At 32.0% G+C, this 20044-nt stretch overlaps 1 protein-coding gene across 3 annotated transcripts in view; it reads left to right on the forward strand.

The window, feature by feature from the left end:
• The window catches only part of LOC124359468 (protein O-GlcNAcase), a 44926-nt gene extending 34549 nt beyond the window's left edge, over positions 1-10377 (forward strand). For all 3 annotated transcript variants that reach the window (XM_046812227.1, XM_046812229.1, XM_046812228.1), the window contains 5 exons: positions 3135-3313; positions 6308-6503; positions 6606-6768; positions 9608-9756; positions 10052-10377. In XM_046812227.1, the coding sequence (XP_046668183.1) occupies positions 3135-3313; positions 6308-6503; positions 6606-6768; positions 9608-9738 (669 nt within the window). In that variant the 3' untranslated portion in view covers positions 9739-9756; positions 10052-10377. The remainder of the gene's footprint in view (positions 1-3134; positions 3314-6307; positions 6504-6605; positions 6769-9607; positions 9757-10051) is intronic.
• Positions 10378-20044: the final 9667 nt, after the last annotated feature.

Consider the following 20044-nt stretch of genomic DNA (forward strand, 5'->3'; position numbering starts at 1 on the left):
ACCTTCTCAATAAATATATTTGTATACATTAGAAGTGTATGCCAGTAAATGTTGTTGATGTTTTACTGTAGTTGTTTCAGCAGTGTTGATTTTGTTGTGCAATAGCGGCAGCGAGCGCTTGCGGCCGGGGCGATTTTGTTTTACATTATCTCTTGCTATGTATGTTATTGTCTCTGTTTTAGATTGGGTAGCTGAAGAACCCCATCCTATAGGTTTGTTTGATTTAATTACAATATTTTTGTATTTTCTTTGCTTAACTATATGTCATTGACAAAAATAAATACTATTTCTTTTTTTGTTCAGAGGGGAGCATGGAGTACATTTTAATCCAGTTGTTTTTAAATCCATTGGATACAGATGCTAAAAATGTCTAACAAAACAAATGAAAAATTAAGGCAAAAAGGATTTAAGAGTACATTTTTTCAGTTTTATTTTTTGACTTTTATAGATTTATAAATATACTGTCCACTCTGAATTATACAGTATAGTTCCAATTGGCTGTTTGAGGAAGGATTATTTTTATCAACATTGATTTATGATTGTGTGTAATATTTTCTTAAATTATGTGAGAAATTCCAATTGGATTACACTAGTTGAAGCTCACCCAATTACAAAAGCTATAAAAATTGATGTTGATTACAATTCTTTTATCCTTTCAGACAATCATCAGCATAAACAAATTATTAACTAAAATGCATTAGTTGAATTTTATTAATGAATTATTAATATAACTTCATTATAATAACATGTTGCTTCCATTAGGTTTGATCTAATTTATCTGCTATTATATCTAATATATCTTCAATTTAAACAATGGTACATTAATAAATAGCTATACATATTGGTAATTTGTTTAATAGTCCTAACACCTAATATAAAAGCTCTTTTAAGAATTTGTGATTTTATTTGAATATTTTTCATTTTTGTGACTTTGTCAGAAAATGTATATTTCTAAGATACTAAAAAGCTGTAAACATTTGTGCAAGTAACAATGCTAAAATAAGTATAAATCATTTATGTTAATGAAAAATCATACAAAGAATAAAAATGTGACAAAAAAGTTGGAACAGTATTTTGTCAGATGACAGCTGATATTAGATAACAGTGAGTTCACAACAATAAAGAGTGATGAATGTTTTCAAGTAGTTCAGAAAGATCAATATATTGTAGCACACAGTGTAAGGAACTAAAAAGCTGTGTATATATTTTGTGTACTCACAAACTAATGATCCAATAAAAAGTGACAAGTAAGAAACAGACCAGGTGGAACAGGTGAGAATCTTAAGTTTGCACATTTCTAGCTTAACATAGCCACTTGATAATTGAAAGGGTTAACACATCAAACTTAAAAAGTATTCAAACTCAGAGTGGAAAATATGACAAGTTATGCATTTATAGAAAAGCTAGAGGTTGCTTATTTAGTACATGCACCTTTAGTCTCAAGTAAACTGAAAATTAAAAAATGGAAATTTGTTTATGGGAAAGTCGAGTTAATATTAATTCTGGCTTAACTTAGTATTGGTTCTCAGATAATATGTTTTATTCATGTATTTGACCACTAAGTGTTGTTTTCATTCTTAAAAAACAATTGCCCTGGAACTGGTAATCAAATTATTCTCCGTGGTAAAACATGTTGTACTCTGTACACCATCTTGTACTTATTTATAATTATATTATTTATAGTACAAGATGTACAATTCAAATTGTTAATTTTTACCAAAATAATTAATATAAAATAACTAAACTACACAAACATTATTGCATTTAATTTTAAGTTAACACAATATAACATACACGTTTACAAAGGCTTTCAAAATCTTAACTTCTCCATGGTCCACCTTTGTTGTGTGATTATGCCATTGACATGTAACCTGTAATAGTTCAGAAATAAAAGCTATTAAAATACTAAAATATCTATTTACTAAAGTTTTCTGATGTTTTTATTTATACACGAAAACACATTCACGCAATATAGGATAGACATAATCGCAGGTCACTGGAACAATTGCAGAAATGATCTTTATACATCTCATTAAAATTATAAATAACCTACGAGATAACAAAATAACCACCATGAACATAAACAAATACTAAAAGGCGTAATAGCAACATCGACTGGAGACTAATTACAGTGCTTTTGCAGCAGTCTGTTTATGCAGTATGTGGGAGAATATAAATAAAATGCTGATTATGATACATAAAAGTTTAATGGAAAATTGAAATAATCAGGGAGTTTATTACTTGTTCAAATTAAACATTACTTAAATATTGAAAAAAATATTCAATACAATATTGACATTCAATACATCGATTAGTATTGAAACAAATTCTTTTTAGGCCGTACTCAACCCACCATTCTGAATTGGCAGCATCGTCTATAATAAAATTACATTGACAAAAGTAATGATAAATTACAGAATACCTTCAAAAGAAATAAGTAAGAAAAAATTGGCACTCTTGTTAAAATAAGTTTAATATTAATTATGTAAGATGAAATAAAACAATAAATATTTTCTTTTACTACGTGTTATAAATTTTAAAATATTTTATTTACAATATTTAAAAATTTTAATATTTAAAAATTAAAATATTTTTTTTGCTTTATCCAATTTTTTTTTTCGTTGGCTCTATTCTCTCTGGTACCATTGGCTGTTTGATATTTATTATATACAAATTCTTACATTGCTTCTCATCAAACACCCAAGGTTTCAAAACTCATGAGTTCTTTTTCACTGCTATCTTTGTCATCTCTGTATATTCAACAGGAAGTACTATTCGCTCTTCCAGTTCTTCTACTGACGTGATCTTTCTTTTACTTTTAAAGTTTCTTGGTGTAATCATATCTTGTCTGTTATCAAGGAAGACCTCTTCATATTGGGTTAGGTTATATCCCTTTATAGGCCTTAACTTTACTGTTTGGATTTTATGAGAAAAATCCATATTACAAACTTAAAGTGTCAAAGTTTTTTATTTTTATCTCTTGACTTGCAACTAATAAATAATAATTACTAGTTTGTAAAAGATTACGTCAGGTTTTTTATAACGTTCTTTCATTTAATTGGACCAAAAACCTAATTGACGATCAATCAAATGAAAGAAAAGTTTTGTATGATAGTTGTTTGTTGTGTTTGTAGCGACTCATACCAGTGGATGCAGGCTCAGACCTGTTTGTATACAAAGCGCCAGATGTCCCCTGCAGCAAGATTTACACTGTTCGGCCGTACCTGTTGGAGGATGAGCCGGGGGTGTACAATGTGTGCCGCAAGACCTTTATGTGGTCTAGTCCCTCTCTGCCTAACCTCATACCAGACAGGTAATATATGCGATATATATATCACATGTGAGAAATATACATCCAATTTCTCACATTTTGTCATATTTTAATTTTGGAATACAGTACAACCCCGATAAGTCGGCCCCCGTTAACCCGGAAGTCCGGCTAATCCGGACCGATTTTCAATTAAAAAATAAAAACATCAGACAAACATTTCAATAATAAAAACGTAATATGTTTGAGTGGTATAGTATCCGTGAATCTATTTTGCCTCAGTATTTGATGGGACTGTAAGACAGTAAGTGTGTGACTCATGGCACACGGCGGCCGAGTGGCGGTCATTGTCCCGGATTCTCGGAAACAATAACAGATGCGTATTTCCCTAAATCCTCTCCCACGCCTGGCCCCTCAGTACCGTTCCTACCTCGCTCCGGAGGTCATGGAGATGCAGTGACCAAACTAAACGAACTAATGGTTTATTTCGAGCGGCAGGCAGAAACATCGCCGGCTGAATTGCTCATGTTGAAGAGACTGCGGGATCGCACAGCACGCAAGCGGTAGACGACATTGGCACAACCAAAGCTGACTGAGTTTTTTACCAGGAAATGAACAGTTATAAATGTACTGTAAGGATTAATAATAATTAAATATGCATATGTTTGATGTTTTTACAGTTATAATGGGGTTTATCTATAAGTATACCGTATTTTATTAATTCTTCGGCTAACCCGGATTTTCGTTAACCCGGATCGGCCGCGGTCCCGATTAATCCGACTTATCGAGGTTCCACTGTAATAAGTATTCCACCTAATCAACTTATTTTTATGTAAAATGGAGTACGCAAAAGTACAGTTTTCGACTACTAAGGTTACATGCAGGAAATGTACACCTATAATTGAGTGTGTAGGAAGACAACGTATTCTACTTCAATACAAAGAGATTTTTCAATAACTGAGGGTATGGACAGGTAATGTACACCTATAACTGAGTGTGTAGGAAGACAGTGTAATTCATCTAATCAATGTGTATTCCATATATAATCAAGCATGAAGAGTTTCAATAACTGAAAGTGTATGTAGGGAATGTAAATCTATAATTGAGTGATTAGGAAGATAGTGTATACCATCTAATCAATGTGTATTCTATACATAATCATGCACGAAGAGTTTCAATAACTGAAAGTGTATGTAGGGAATGTACACCTATAGTTGAGTGATTAGGAAGATAATGTATACCATCTAATCAATGTGTATTCTATACATAATCATGCACGAAGAGTTTCAATAACTGTAAGTGTATGTAGGGAATGTACATCTATAATTGAGTGATTAGGAAGATAGTGTATACCATCTAATTAATGTGTATTCTATACATAATCATGCACGAAGAGTTTCAATAACTGAAAGTGTATGTAGGGAATGTACACCTATAGTTGAGTGATTAGGAAGATAGTGTATACCATCTAATCAATGTGTATTCTATATATAATCAAGCAGGTAGAGTTTCAATAACTTAAAATGTATGTAGGGAATGTACACCTATAGTTGAGTGATTAGGAAGACAGTGTAAACCACCTAATCAATGTGTATTCCATGTACTGTACTAGGTGGTATCAGAAAGTTCGTGAACTAGGTCTGCTATTTCTTGTTTTCTTACGTGGGCTGTTATTAGCAGTTATCCTCTTTGAAATAAGCTCCATTTGAGTAGATACAGAGCCCAGCGTTTTTGCCACAAGTGGAAAGTGTGAAAAAACAGTTTTTCCAGAAAGCTGTTGAGAACTTTCCGCGTATTGTTTGTTGTACGTTTTTAACACTCAAAATGGTGACCTTTTATAGGCATTTTAATTTTTGGGAAGAGAGAAAAGTAACAAGGGGCTAAGTCTGGCAAATATGCAGTATGTGGGACAGTAGCCATGTTTTGGCCAAAAACTATGTTGTTTTCATGGAAGCATGAGCTGGAGCGTTGATGTAATGCAAAGTCTTTCTACAAACCAAGCCTTTTTTGACGCACATTTTCCCTCAACTGCCTCTAAACATCACTATAAAAATCAGGCTTCATTGTAATACAAGGTGGCATGAACTCATGATAGACAATGCCGCCTTTAACGTCATAAAACCACGGGCATTGTTTTTGTTGCACTTATCACTTGTCTTGCTTTTTTGCGGTCTTGATAATTATGGACATTTCCACACTGATGATTGCAGTTTTTGTTTCACTTGAAGTTCTGCCAGCTTTGAAACAAGCGTACCACTCAAAAACCTGTTCTGCTCAGTAAATGTTCTTCAAAAGCTTCTTGAAGCATTGCAAAAGTTTCCGTTGGTGATCTCTTAAGTTTAAAGCAAACCGTAATGCAAGCCCGTTGCTCATATTTATCAGCCATCACAAAAATTGCTACGTAATGATAACACACAATAAAGCACATCTTGTAGACATAACCTAACCACTCAAAATAACGAAACGCGGCTATTGTGGCAGAGGCTGCCTGGCGTGCCGGCTTGTACAGTTGTGTAAAAATAAAAAATGGCAAGTACAGTCCGGGAAAATTCTGATACCACTTCATATAATAAAGTATGAAGAGAGTTTTCAATAAGTGAAGGTGTAGGCTGGGAATATAGACCTATACCTGTGTGATATTCTTGTAGTACTCCCAATAGCATCTGCTTTTAAATAATACTTGCTGAATAATCACTTGATGAACAAGAGTTGTTTTCAATGCAATGATGACATTTTCAGATTTTCACAAAACATTTATTCTAATATTGAACAATTGATGTGTTATTATATGATGTGTTTCAGATCGTACACATTATAAATTAAAACAGTAGTATAGACAATTATTCATACATAATGTGTGTATATTTATAGGTTTGTACATAAATTTAATACATTAAATTTCATTTTCAAATAATTTCACATTAACTTAAGTCAGAAGTATCTAATCTTCCCACAGGCAAGTGAGTTTTTAGATTAGATATTTTTGACCTCACTAATTGGAAGGTTAATAGAATAAAATTTTGAATATTAACTGTGCAGATTGGTGGGAGCATTCCTGACACTGAGTCCCGAGCTGAGTTTGGTGGTGGAGGATGAGACAGGGGTGGTAGGCTACGCTGTGGCAGCTCTGGATGCCCGACAGTTCTACAGCAAGGTACGGCTGGCCTGGCTACCTGAGATGTGTCAGAAGTATCCAGCCATACCCCAAAGCTCAGAGAAACTGTCTGCTGAAGAGGTACTTTCAGTAATTAACATACATTTTAGTTGAAATTTTCAGCTGATTTTCTTAATTTAGATGAATAAAAACTGTTATTTAATAAGTAATGTTTGACTGTAGGAGATGATCAACTGGTTCCACTCACCGAAGCTGGAGGATGTACCTGACAGTGTACACAGTCAGCACCCGTCTGTGATGTCCTGCTCTTTGCTGGCTACTGTGTTCGACCAGTCAGTGGCCAAGCGGCTGATCATCTGTCTGCTGGCAGCTCTCCGAGCCAATGGCAAGTGATACACTCTTAATGTTGTAATTGAGTACTTGCAGACTATTTAGATGATTTGACCTTGTTAGTTAAGGATGACATTGTCTTCTAGGTTGCACTTACACATTTGGCTGCTGCAAAAATATGAGTTGTATAATGACGTTTGAGTGTCAGAAATTTTAGTTATGTAGTACATTCGGAACCTTAAGCATTCAATGGCTATTATTATTGAAGCTCACAAAGTTTTTCTGGTTATTGGGCCATAAGTATTTATTTCTTTCAAATATATGATAAAAATACAAAGACCATCAATTTACTTATCATAAATCTTATAAAAAGTGACTGAATCGTTAATAATTTGATTGAGCCATTAAACAATATTACATGTGTTAGGCCAGGTCATTTGCCATTAAATACAATGTCAAGCAAAGAAGGCTACTTAAAGACAAATCACCAGATGTCCAAAGGCGGTTTAGAGTTAAAACTAAATTAAAATCAACAACTGGAATTAAAATCAAAAACTGGAATTAAAATCAACAAATAACATAATCAACAAAATATTAAAATCCACAAGAGGAAAATGTACTGTTCTCTTTAAAAAAAATGACAGTGATAATACTAGTCAATATTATCACAACCCCTCCATTGTCAAAAACAAACTAACCATTTCAAGGTTTGTCTGAAAAGTACCTGACCTCCCTTAAAAGACTCAAATATAATTTGTCTGTCAGTTAGACAGGGACAGAGTAACCTAATTCTTGCTGGCATTGTTTCCTTTTGGGAGCAGAAAACAAGAACCAATTGTCATTATAACATGTAATTTTCACAGTAAATCAGTCAAAGTGTGTTCTATCTAAAAATGTAGGTTGTTAAGTCCCCGGTAAAAAAACTTTCAAAAATAGTGGCCTCCAGATAATACCAAAGTACTTGTAAAATTATACATTCATTTCCAATCCGCCCACATATAGTTTGAACTAGCTGTTTCCCGCGGCTTCGCACGCGTCTCTTAAGCTTTGCCCGTATATTTCTTTGCCTTCAAATAGTGTTTGGATATTTTAATATACGTAACTACTGTGTTGTAATTGCAGTTTATAATGTGCAGGCGCTTTGATAACTTTTATATCTTGCAGTACAGCCTGGTGGTTAGTTACATCAATGGGCATTGCGTATAAACCTTCTACATAGAAAAATACAAATTTTCATAGTGATCGGTCCAATAGTTTCTGAGTCTATAAAGGACAAACACACAAACATTCATTTTTATATATTATGATTGCAGAAACAGTTTAAACAAAATTTGTCGTTTCTCTTAAGCTTACTCTATGCTTTAAAACTATAAGTGTAAAGAAATTTATATATAAATATATTTTTTGTCGCATTATATATGTTTACAAAGAACAGCTGATTAAAAATTTGAAAAGACTCTTTCACTTAATAACATATGTTTGCTGCAATGCATTTCTTACGGGTATTTCTGTAACCAGTGGGGCGGAATCCTGAATCGGGAAAGGGATAAAAAGTATCCTATAACCTTCTACAGATCAAGACGAACAAATTAAAAAAAAAATTAGGCGAATCCGTCCAGCCGTTTGTGAGTGATGCTGGTACACACGAACAGTTTCATTTTTATATATATAGATTTCAGAGTCCATGGCATCTGCAGACATCCGTGGTCATTATAGATTCTGGTGTGAAAATGTCTTTTCGTTGATATATGTACTCTATGATTGTTGAGAAGAATTTCAATCATGAAAGTAAATAGTTGTTTTGATTCTTGGGTTCTTTGTTTGGGAAATGCCATTGTGTGTCGGTCAAACATAAAATGTTGTGGTGTTTTTATGGAATTATAACGATGTATTAGTTTAAAAAAAATAAAAGTTATTATTTACAAAACTTTACAAAGTTTTTTTTTAATCTGTTACATTTTATACAATAGTATTTTTGGGGTTTTTTCTAATCTTTTCATAAATAGAGTTATCTCTGGCACTTGTGGCATTGGCACATAAGTTGAAAATATACGAGGGCTATCCAAAAAGTTTTGATGTAAACAAAGAATAAGAAAAAAAATTGTACTATATACATTTGAAAGTGGGTCAGAAATACTATTTTTCAACATAGTCACCATACAAATTTAGGCATTTATTATAGCGGTGAACTAATTTTGAAAATCCATTGTTATAAAATTCTGCTGCCTAAGAATTTAATCATGTGGTCACACCCTCTCGCATTTCCATGTCACTATCAAAGAGCCCACTCCATAGACGAATTTTGTTTCGCAATTCACTCGCTTTACCCAAGTATCGTCTCCTGTAAAGATTCGATCAAGTAGCAAATTACCATCTTTTTTGTAAGTGTCCAACAAACTTTTCAATTGAACTCCAGTAACCGGCTTTTAAACTAATCCTACACATGTTTGCACATGCTATAATTGCTCAAATGTAGATTAAGAGTTGCTCTTTCAAGTGTTTATAATAAAATAGCTGTAAAATTAATGAGGATTTATTTCTTTATTCAAGCAACATACTTTTCAAATAATTTTTGTATTTTTTTACATTTAACAAATAATTTTTGTTTTACTTTTTAAATTCAAAAAGTAATTGTAAAAGTGAACAAATAATTTATTAAGTGGGTTTTTAGGACAGAGTTGTTGCAACAAACAGAAATTGTGGTGTAGAACTAAATTACCGTTTGTGTCAAGGTCATGTTTCGGTTATTAAATACCTCAAATATTTTACACAGATTTTTATATGTATTCTAGAGTTTGTCTTTTACAATGTAGATGTGTGGAAAACATTTTAATATTAATTCTTAACAAAATTAATTATTTTCTGAATAACTGTAAAGTTATGTGTATGGATAGGTTCGTTTGGTGTGTACGTGGTAGTGAGCTCTCAAGACAGACCTCTGATAGAATTCTACTCCAAGTTGGGCTTTGTTGAGCTGTCTCAAGGTTTGGCACCAGACACAATCTACCTTGGTAGGATATTCTGAACAATTCCTCCGTCATAGGTAGGTCAACTACATAAACATTTGTATTTAAATAGTTTAATTATTAAAAAGTAACCTGTCTATTATTATTTTATTACTTTCTACTTGTGTTATGCTCTTGTTGCTCCTACTCAATGGTTTGGTCCCTATACTCCCTGCTTCCTCTATTACCAACTGTACATATTATTTGTGTCCTTTCTTTACCTGGTGCCATCACTCTCTTTTCTCTATCAGTCTTTTCTTTTTATGGTGTTGAAAATATGTATAAAATACATATAAATTGAACCTAATTATTGACAGATTGTTATGTTTCCAGGTAACCTGTACAATGCTCAAAATATGAACGTTCACTCCATCTAAAAGAGGGCCAGCAACTTGTACATAGCCTTTTTGTATATTATTTACAATATACAGATCTTGTCTTTTACATAAAAACTTTCAATGCCTAGTATAATTTCTCATAAGTTCTTCACTCCTTATAGAATTGTTGTTAATTAAATTGTACAGTTAGTTAATTTAGGTTAATCGTTAATGAATCACCTTAGAAATTATTATATAAATATGTTATATAGTTAATATGTAAATGATTTATCTGGGATTCATCACATGGATGAGCCTTAATAAATATACATAAATAATATGCATCCATCTTATTTAATATATTTTATCAGCATGTAATCATAATCATAGTTTTCATTATCTATTTTATTTAACTGATCACTGTGTCATTAGTTTTAGTTGAGAATCAAGAGTATTTGTATAACATATAATACTTTTGTTTGACATTTTAAATTTACTATAATAAAATGTTAATAATTAGGAACTGCCTCTGTCTATGACAAAACTCTGATAGATCAAGGTTAACCTTTTACACTCGCATTTGAACTTAATTGTCCTCTCAGCTCGCCGGGCCACTATGGATGGCCATAGGTGTTCTCTCTCTGTCAAGATTAGAGATTTATGATCACATCCTGCCCCTCTTTTACTGACCCTTGCTGTTTTCCTGTGTCAGCTCATTAAGCCAGTATTGTGACCCATTGCATTGTGCAGTCCAGTTCAATTCTTATCAATGTCACAAATTGTTGCAATATCTGTGAAACAAGGAACTAAATTAATATTTTTCTATTTGCATTACATACCATAACAAACACAGTTTAGAGTTGATTATTTAATCCCAAGTGTCAGTGCCACTGTTGGTGTTAGAGTGTATATCAATTTAGTGCATTTGGTTGAGCGAAACTTCAAAATATGAAATTTTAGTTTGTTTTGCAAATAAAAATACTTGTAAATTAATTAGGTAAAACTTAACTTAACTTAACTAAACTTAAATTACATATTAGTTTATAAATTTACTGGAAAATAATAAATAACTAATAAAAAAAGGTTTTAAGCTTAAGGCTAATAAACTATGAAAGTGTACTGACAATTGTCTTAAAATCCCAGTCTTTTGAAGGACGAGTCAAAGTGACTCACGGTTACGCAATCGCATGAGTAAAGGAAGATACAGAAAACAGCCAGCTACTAGTCGTAGCCTGCAGAGCTGAGAGAACGAGTTACCTGTGCGAGAGATCTGTATGGCTACACTTACTGGCCTGCCGAGTGCAAAGGGCTTAAGATTATTGTAGTACAATATTTTAAAAAATATATCCAATATCTCAACAATTATAATTTATTTCTTTTGTTAAGTTCATAATTTTTTAAAAGATTTGGTTTCATTATTCTGTCTTTATGACACTTAAGTTAACTCATTTTAAGGGGAGGGGGAGATTCATTGGAAAACAGCTCCTCAATAATGTTAATTAATTGTTATTTTTGGAAGCATGTGACATTCTTATTTAATTTTAGTTGTTTATGTATTTGGTATCTTGTTAATGCATGAGATCTTATTATTACACACGTTTTGTTACTGTTTTATTTAGGTATCCAATGCTTGAATTATTTTATTACATAATAAAGTACTAAATACTTAAAGTGTTTCTTTTGTACAAAAGATTTAAAATGTTTATACACTCTAAACTAATTCTCATCAGAAGTATTCTAAGTTGCAAATTGTCTTTTAATTTTTTATTTTTGTTGTGCTAATTACTATTAATGTACCACTGTTATCGTAGATAAACTAAGCTATTATAACTGCCCTATCTGTACTTAAATGTAAATATTGCAAGTTTCTGAACTCTGCATATTCTGGCTTAAAAAATGGTAGTTTCTTAAACAGCTATTTTTGATTATAATTTCTAATATAAAAGATAACTTTATAACTAAAAAACTATAGCATCTGGTGATACATAATGCTATCTGTATCCGTTAGCACCAAATATCATGCGATAAATTCATATTATTTATAACACCGTTTTTATAATTTTTTTACAAAGTAATTAATTTTAAGAGTGTATTGTCTATCAGCTGAAAATTTATCTATGCATAACCTAATGATCTATTATATAGATAAATATGTTATATTATCCGTCATTTCACAAGTTAGAGAAGGTCCTTTGCTAAGAAGGTAAAAACATTTTAAAAGGTTATCAACAACTCATCTCACTATTTCCCTTTCAAAATGTTTTTTCCATGTATTGTACTTTTCTAGATTATTTTGAGCTTTTAATTTTAGTTTTTTCAAATATTAATTCTTTCAAACCCCAGCCTAAGTATGTACTGAAAATCCCGTAAATTTTAGTTAGTGGTTCTACTTAAAATTTAAACTCTTTTGTTCCACTTCGCTGAACTTAGCTAAAGAATAATAAATCATCTTTAAATTTTTTTTAATCTGGGTGTGCAAAAAATGTAATTTTTACAATTTGTACTAGTTTTTTTTCTTTTGTATATAAAAGTATTTATTTATTAGATTATACTTCTTTATAAATAAGTTTTTTTCTCACTGATTACGATTATAATATTAACACAAGAGATTATTTACAAGTGCATATTCCAATACTCTATAATAAAGTCAGAGAACAATAAACTGCAAGAGTTGTTATGCCTGATAAATTTACTATGCCATGCTGATTATATAAGTGTACAACACCAGTAATGTACTATAAAAAGTGTTGAACAAAATTTAATTAAAAATAACATTTTTCATTGTGGTACAAAGCAATTTAAATTGTGGTTACGTTATATATTTTGTAACTAGTGTCATGGTAACCTCCGTATAAGATCATACTGCGTTTTTATGCTGATATCTGATGTTCTTTTTTACGCTCATGTACATAGAGGTTTGGGATTGAAAGGATTAAAATCTATTTCTTGCATAAAAATTGTGCAAGACTTAATTTTTGTCTTATAATTTTTGTATTATAAGCATGCTTTGATGTTAATTTGTATATTTTGAAATGAATTGATCTAAAAATGCCATAACTAAGGATTAGTTTTACTTTTTTACAAACAAATAACATGGAGTTCCTTTGTTGTCATTATACCTTCTGTGAAGGTTTGTGTGTGATTGACAGTAAGTATGTCTGTATGAGTCTGGTGTAAGAGGATTACCATTAATTACTAATGTACAAGTATATTTGTTTTTGTTTTAAATAAATGTGTACTAAATAGCGTATATTATGCTGTAGTCTATCTAGAAAATCAGTATTACTGATTGTAACGTGTAAGATTTGTGCTTTAATTTTAACTGTTACTAACATAATTTTGGTTTTGGGCACAATCTGTTTAATTATATTCAGTTCAGTATCGTAACACATAACAATTTTTTTAACTGTAGCATTTTTGTATTTTAACTGGAAGTCATTTTGTCGTAACTGGACAATGAAATAGTTTTAGTTGCCTCTTATTTAACAATTATGAGCACAAATAAATATTACTGCCCATCTGATCACATTACATTAAACATTTAAGTGTTGAATCTTTGCAGTGGGTGACAGAAATGCGCTGTCAACTAAGAGAAAATAGCTTTAAAGTTAGAATTGAAGAAAGTTCTTTGTTCACAGACGTAGGCACTAAAAATCTCTTTCATTAATTTGCAAAGTTTGTATTTTTAGCACTTTGGAGCAGTTGTCTGTTTTGTATAAACATCTGTTTAGGGTCTTTGGAGTTGAAAAAATAGTTTTCCCACACAATGTGTGTTCCCCATACACAGCGTGTGGTGTGTAGTATGTGCATTGGATATGACCAAACGGAAGGGCCTATTTTAATCAGATTTGGCATTTAACACGTTCAATGCGGTTGCGGTAGATCTACTGCACAGCTGCCTCGCGCCAGGCGCGCATGACGTAGATCTACTGCACAGCGCCATTGTTTAGAAACCCAGTCAGTGTGCTCTCAGCACTCGTCGTGTATGGTTGTCCGTTTTGCAGCAGCGAACGTGTTAAGCGTGGTTAGTGAATACTAAAAATCGTTTTTAAAATTTTCCAAAATGTATCTAAAAATTTATTTTCCAAAGTTACAAAAAGCTTGAACTTTAATTAAAAATATTATTAACACTTTATAGCGATCAATTGTTTGATTTTCATAATATTATGCACTTATATATCTATAAATTTGAAAGTGCCTTTGTTTGTTTTGTTTTCACGCTTAACTACTCAACCGATTGTACTAAAAATTTCACATGGACATTCTTGTGGTTCCTAGATTGGATATAGGTCTATTGTTATTCTGAAAATCCCTCTGGGCTATGCACCACTGGTCTTTAAAGTAGCGATAAATCCCGTCTTTGTCTCTTAAGTTGTATATGAGCCTAATATTAATTGAATAAGCCTGTCAGATGTAATCAACTGTTCTGTGTAAACATTGTTTATTATTTTCAATTTGTTTACATTGTGAGTCAATTTTATAATAAGTAACCATACATTTTAATGCAGTTTTACATTTCAGCGATTAGGTAAGTACTAATCTACCTTAGAAAATGTTCTAAAACATAAATAAGGTCAGAATTTGAATCCGAAGACTCCTTTGAAGCAGTGGACAAGAACTATGCTAGATGAAATTTCGCTGTTCTGTTCTTTTGAACTAATGTACCAATTTCAGCTCTAAATGTTCTAAAATATTTTAAAACTTTTACTATGAATTGCAAGACTGATATAAACCTGATCTAAGTTCTCTTTTGATTGAAGTAGCCTTCTCTGTGTTATATAATTTCTTGATCAGGAAATAAAACAAAATCAATGTAAATTACAATGGCCAGAATTGTCAACTTTTTGACGTGTTTTCTTGATCGTGGCAATAAGGCAAACTCAAAATTGATTTCGGAAATATAATCCACTCGAATCTGCAGTGGTCATAAACGTGCAACACCTATTAAAGTGCGTGCAGAGAAGCGGGTAACTGCTAGCAGTGCAGATATATTAGACAATGTAGTCTAACTTTTACTATACATTTAAAGACTGTTATGAAACCTATCTAAGTTGTCTTTTGACAAAAGTAGGTTTCTCAGAGTTGTGTATGTATGTATATATATATATTATATGAGTTTGTCTTCTTTTCACGATCAAGAGAATATGTTAAAAAGTATATATATATATATATATGGTCATTTAAATTTACTCCAGTCTGTGTTTTTGTTCCAAAGCTGATTTTGCCTCTCCAGATCAAGAATATATTAATATATATGTGCATCTGTATCTAAGAACTTAACTTTATTAGCTGTTTTCTCTTATGAAAAGGAACATTGTTATTCAACACTATTCTGTAAAATGTCTGTGTAATAAGTGTTGGAGGGCAACTAGAATCTTTACAACCGGTATTGCACACATTGATTTTCTTTGTGAATTTATTGTAGTTGTAAGTTTTATCTGGTATGGATTTTTTTTACATTGGCTGTGTGTCCTCCGCACTATGTAACAATTTGATCATAAAATAAATCAAATATAATAATTCAGCAGTTTTTTAATGCATCCTATGTCATATCCTTTTTATAGTGTTGGCTTCAGTTGTATGGAACATATTTAGTTACCCTATATATTGCATTTGCGAGCGAAGTCATTTTTTATAATATTTTACAAACATCTAAATTTATTTATTATTTTATTACTAAACTGTAAAGTAAATTTTAATATACAAATTTATGCACATAGAGCCTTTTTTAATTAATTAATATACTAAGACATTATATTTGGAATGATTTTCACATGTTTTAGAAAGAATTTGACAAAACTTTCATATGTAATATTTGACTTTTAAGTTATTTTCAAATAGCACTGAGTTATTTTCTGGCACACAACCTCTTCGTACTTGACACACTCTTGTTAGCAACGCTTTTTTAAAAGACCCACAAACTTCATTACAATATAGATATCAGTAGTAATATTTATTGTCGGTATTTGTACATTATTAAATGGGGGACTAGGTGTTCTACCTTATAGGAAGGAGGTTTATAACCACAACCTGTCTCTCAGCTCGTCGGACTAGTACATGTGGCCCACTTAATTGTGCAGGTATATTATTCAATCCTTATCCAGTTATAGCTAGAAAGTGTTGCTAGGCCAAATAAGTAACTAAAGTAATATTACTTACAGCTCATACCATAGAAAACATCCTTTAGAATAGTTTTTATTGGAGTGTCAGTGTCACTGCAGTTGCTATACTGTATTCTTTCAATTTATTAAAATGTTAGTGCATTTGGTGAAGACGAACCTAAAAATGTGAAACGAGTCTATAATCTGTTGAGACTTGAGACTAATGGTACGAGGGTTATCCAGAAAGTAGATTATGTTTTGATATAAATAAAGTACAAGAAAAAAATTGTAGTATATACATTTGGAAGTAACAGTAAAATACTATTTTTTTAACGTAGTCACCATACAAATTTAGGCATTTATCACAGCGGTAAACTAGTTTAGAAATTCCTGCATTATAAAATTCTACCATCTGAGACTTCAATCAGGTAGTTAAACCTTCCCGCAGTTCCACGTCATTATTAAAGTACTGCGTCGCAATTCACGTGTTTTACCTGAGTCTTGTTCAAAACTCAGAAACGTCCCAGGAGGGTTCACTTCTGGCTAGTTTATACCTTCCAGTACTGTCGTGTCACTTAAATCTGAGCAACCTTATGGATGTCCAGGAGCGGCACAGATCTAACCACAAATGTCCAGATTCTGGGGTAATTCGATAGGTCTAGCCTACTGCGGGAGATGACTGTTGGAATTGGTGGGTGTGTTTCTTAAGAGTCAAAAGGTTCTTGCCAGCCTAGACATAAGGGTGTGCCACTCGTCTGCTTTGACTGGAGAGGCTGGTTCAAAGCTGGCTTCTCCTTCTTGCGAGGGGACATGACTTTAATTTAGTGCCCTAAACTTTTCTTCCTGAATCTTGTAGATGGCCCCTACCCCCAACCTTACCCATCCTGTCACTCCGGAAGCAGTGCAAAGGTCCTTATTGGACTAGGTGCAAGTTTCTAAGCTTCTTGTCCTAAGAGGACAAAAAAGTAGCCATACGCTGAATTTTATAAGTTTCTATTCAGATTTTTTGAACACTTGTATACCATACTCATCTTGCACAAAATGACTGGTAACTTAACTTCTGTGTAACAAACTCCTTAAAATTTGAGGGAAACTAAGTGAGAGCCCTGTTATTGTAAATCGGCCCTTCATTAATCTTCTCGACTTTGGAGACAATTTCATTGCTCACAATACTAGCCATCCACTTCGTTCGTCATCTTGTCCATTAGTTCAGCCATTTTTAAACCTAATGTACCACTGACACATTGCACCTACAGTAATCACATTGTTCCCATAAACTTCAGAGTTGGCAATAAATCTCAATGCGAAGACTTTTTCAGGAAGTTTTTAGGTTCAGTTTTATTCAGCCTCGTTTATAGTAGAGAAAAGTACATTTTATTTTGAATTAAATTAGAAATTGTATTTGAGTTTATAAGAAAGTTAAAATTTTAGTTAGATTTTATTTTTGAAACAAGGCATTAATTTAATTTGATAGAAGAAAACCTTTTAAAATAACTTTTTACAACAAGTGGTTTTGTAACCTTTTGGAAATTAAATCTAAATATCTAATAATTACAAGGATTGTTCTTTTAAGTCCAATTTAATTTGAACTTAATGAACTGCTAATTAATAAACCAGTTATAAAGTGATTTGAGAAAGTATTCTCCTGTCTATCTACCCTAAAAAATATAATTAATTGTTTTTTTAAATTTGATAATTAAATGCAGTTAAACTAATCAAAAATGATAAAGGGATTTTGTGAAACTACCAGATCTCTCTACAGTGACTTCCAGCTCATAATGATTTTTTTAAGTATTAGACAAAACCATGGGATTAGGATTTAATCTTGTTATTTTATCAGTGTAGCATGGATTAATAATTGGACCAATTTGTAATGACTGCTGTTTATCTGTACCAGTAACTGCAGAGTCCTGAAGACCGAGTCTAGCGGCTGGTAAGTCCTAAAGACATGGTCTAGTGGCTGCAGATTCCTGGAAGCTGGGTCTTGGTTTGATCTTGAGGAATATTTTCTATATTTCAATGAACAGCTGATTCCAAGACTATGCAGTCAAATACCAGTCAGGTTTACCAACTATCCTAATTTTAGAATAAATATTCCCTTCACACAGCTATACAAACGGAAAGAATAACATATAATATGATATTTGTGAGATCGGTAAGAGATTTATTTTCTTTTTATTAAATAAAAAAGGGTCATTGCATTTTTAAAAATTCACTCGAACCGTACACCTTCTGCTTGAAACATTTTAAATTATGATATTTAAAAACTATTAGAAATTTCATGGAGATTTATCCAAAAAGCAATAGAGGTATTAATAAAAGAGCTGTAACAATTTTAAATTTTTTACAAAAATCAGTTTTTTGAGTGCGGCAAGTGAACGACGTGGCCAATAATCAACGACCACATTAATTTGTTAGTCTTGTTATTACGTACAACTTTGTCCATTTAATTTTTGCTGCATTCTCTTATAGTTTCCAAGATCCCTTCAGTGTACATAAAATTTAAACTGTTTACATAACACATTTGAAGATGATGAGTGTACTCTTAGACAAAGATGGCACAAACACTCAAAAAGCTGTGTTTACAGTATAATATATTCTTGTAATAGGGAATACATAAACAAGAGAAACAGACCACTACATGTGAGAATTAAAGAACAAAGAAAACGCGAAAAAAGATTTAGTGGAAAGTCAATTGCTCAATATAGATGGTCTGAAAATCAACACATGGAATAGAAAGAAACCAACATAATATTCCATGAGGAGAATCTCTTTAAATACCAATTTATTGAGGCTTCATATATAAAATTAGCAGACCAACTGTTTAAGTCAACCTTCATTTGAAATTTGACCACTTTGCATACCAACATTAAAAAAAGAACTAACTAATAAACCGAAAAATATTTTATCAATCACACAAATTATTAACCCTTCATCTGTTAGATGACTAGTGACTAGTCTCTAAAAGATGTTTCTCTAAAGTTGAACAACTAGTCCATGTCGATTTTGCAGTCATGTATTTAATCAAAATTTTGCTATAAAAAATAAAGCTTAACTAAGACAAATATACCAAATTAATCATGATGTTTCACTGATTAATTTGATATATAGTATATTGAATAATAATGTGTTATACGTATGCACAAAAATTATAAAGATGCAATACAAATGTTGGTTTGCTGTGTCTTTTTTCCGGGCCTTTTTCCTATACTTCTGCCACGGGAAACTTTGTTTAGGAATGAGTTTGGCTACATCACTGCGTTCAGAATTTCTGTCTCAACAAGACCATTTGCTTCAAACATCTGTTCATTGATATATGCTGCGAAGAAAGACCTTGGACGCAACCATTGTGACATTTCTGTGATTTGTTTGGGAGTACCGATGGCCGAGCGGTCTAAGTAGTTGGACTTTGGGTGTGAGTTAGAGATAGCGCAGGTTCAAATCCTGTCTGTGACTGTTGCACTTTTTATCAGTACAATCAACCTCGTACTGTATTGACTCACCCCTTTATTCTGTTTGATAAGATCCTTGTGGCCCATGAGGACAAACAGAATAAGGCTTAAAAGGGGATCGGCCTCTCCTTTTCATTAAAAAAAGTTAGACACGACTAGTTTCACTTGTGTTAGTATCAAACGACAAAAACCTTTTCCTTGTGAAATTTGCCATCTTGAAAAAACACTTCTTAGGATTTGTAACTAACATTTTCAGATATAAAATACAAAAATATATTTTTATTTTCAGAACTTTTATGTTCTACAACATAAATAAGATCTCAAAATATAATAAGCATACAGAAAATATCTAAAAATGTTATTATGTGAATATGTCATTTTTGTAAAACCACATTTTATTATATACCAAAAACTATTTACAAATTTTGGGAAAAGTGGAATTTTTTAGATGTGTTG

This window comes from Homalodisca vitripennis, chromosome 4, assembly GCF_021130785.1.
Source record: "Homalodisca vitripennis isolate AUS2020 chromosome 4, UT_GWSS_2.1, whole genome shotgun sequence".
NCBI lineage: Eukaryota > Metazoa > Arthropoda > Insecta > Hemiptera > Cicadellidae > Homalodisca > Homalodisca vitripennis.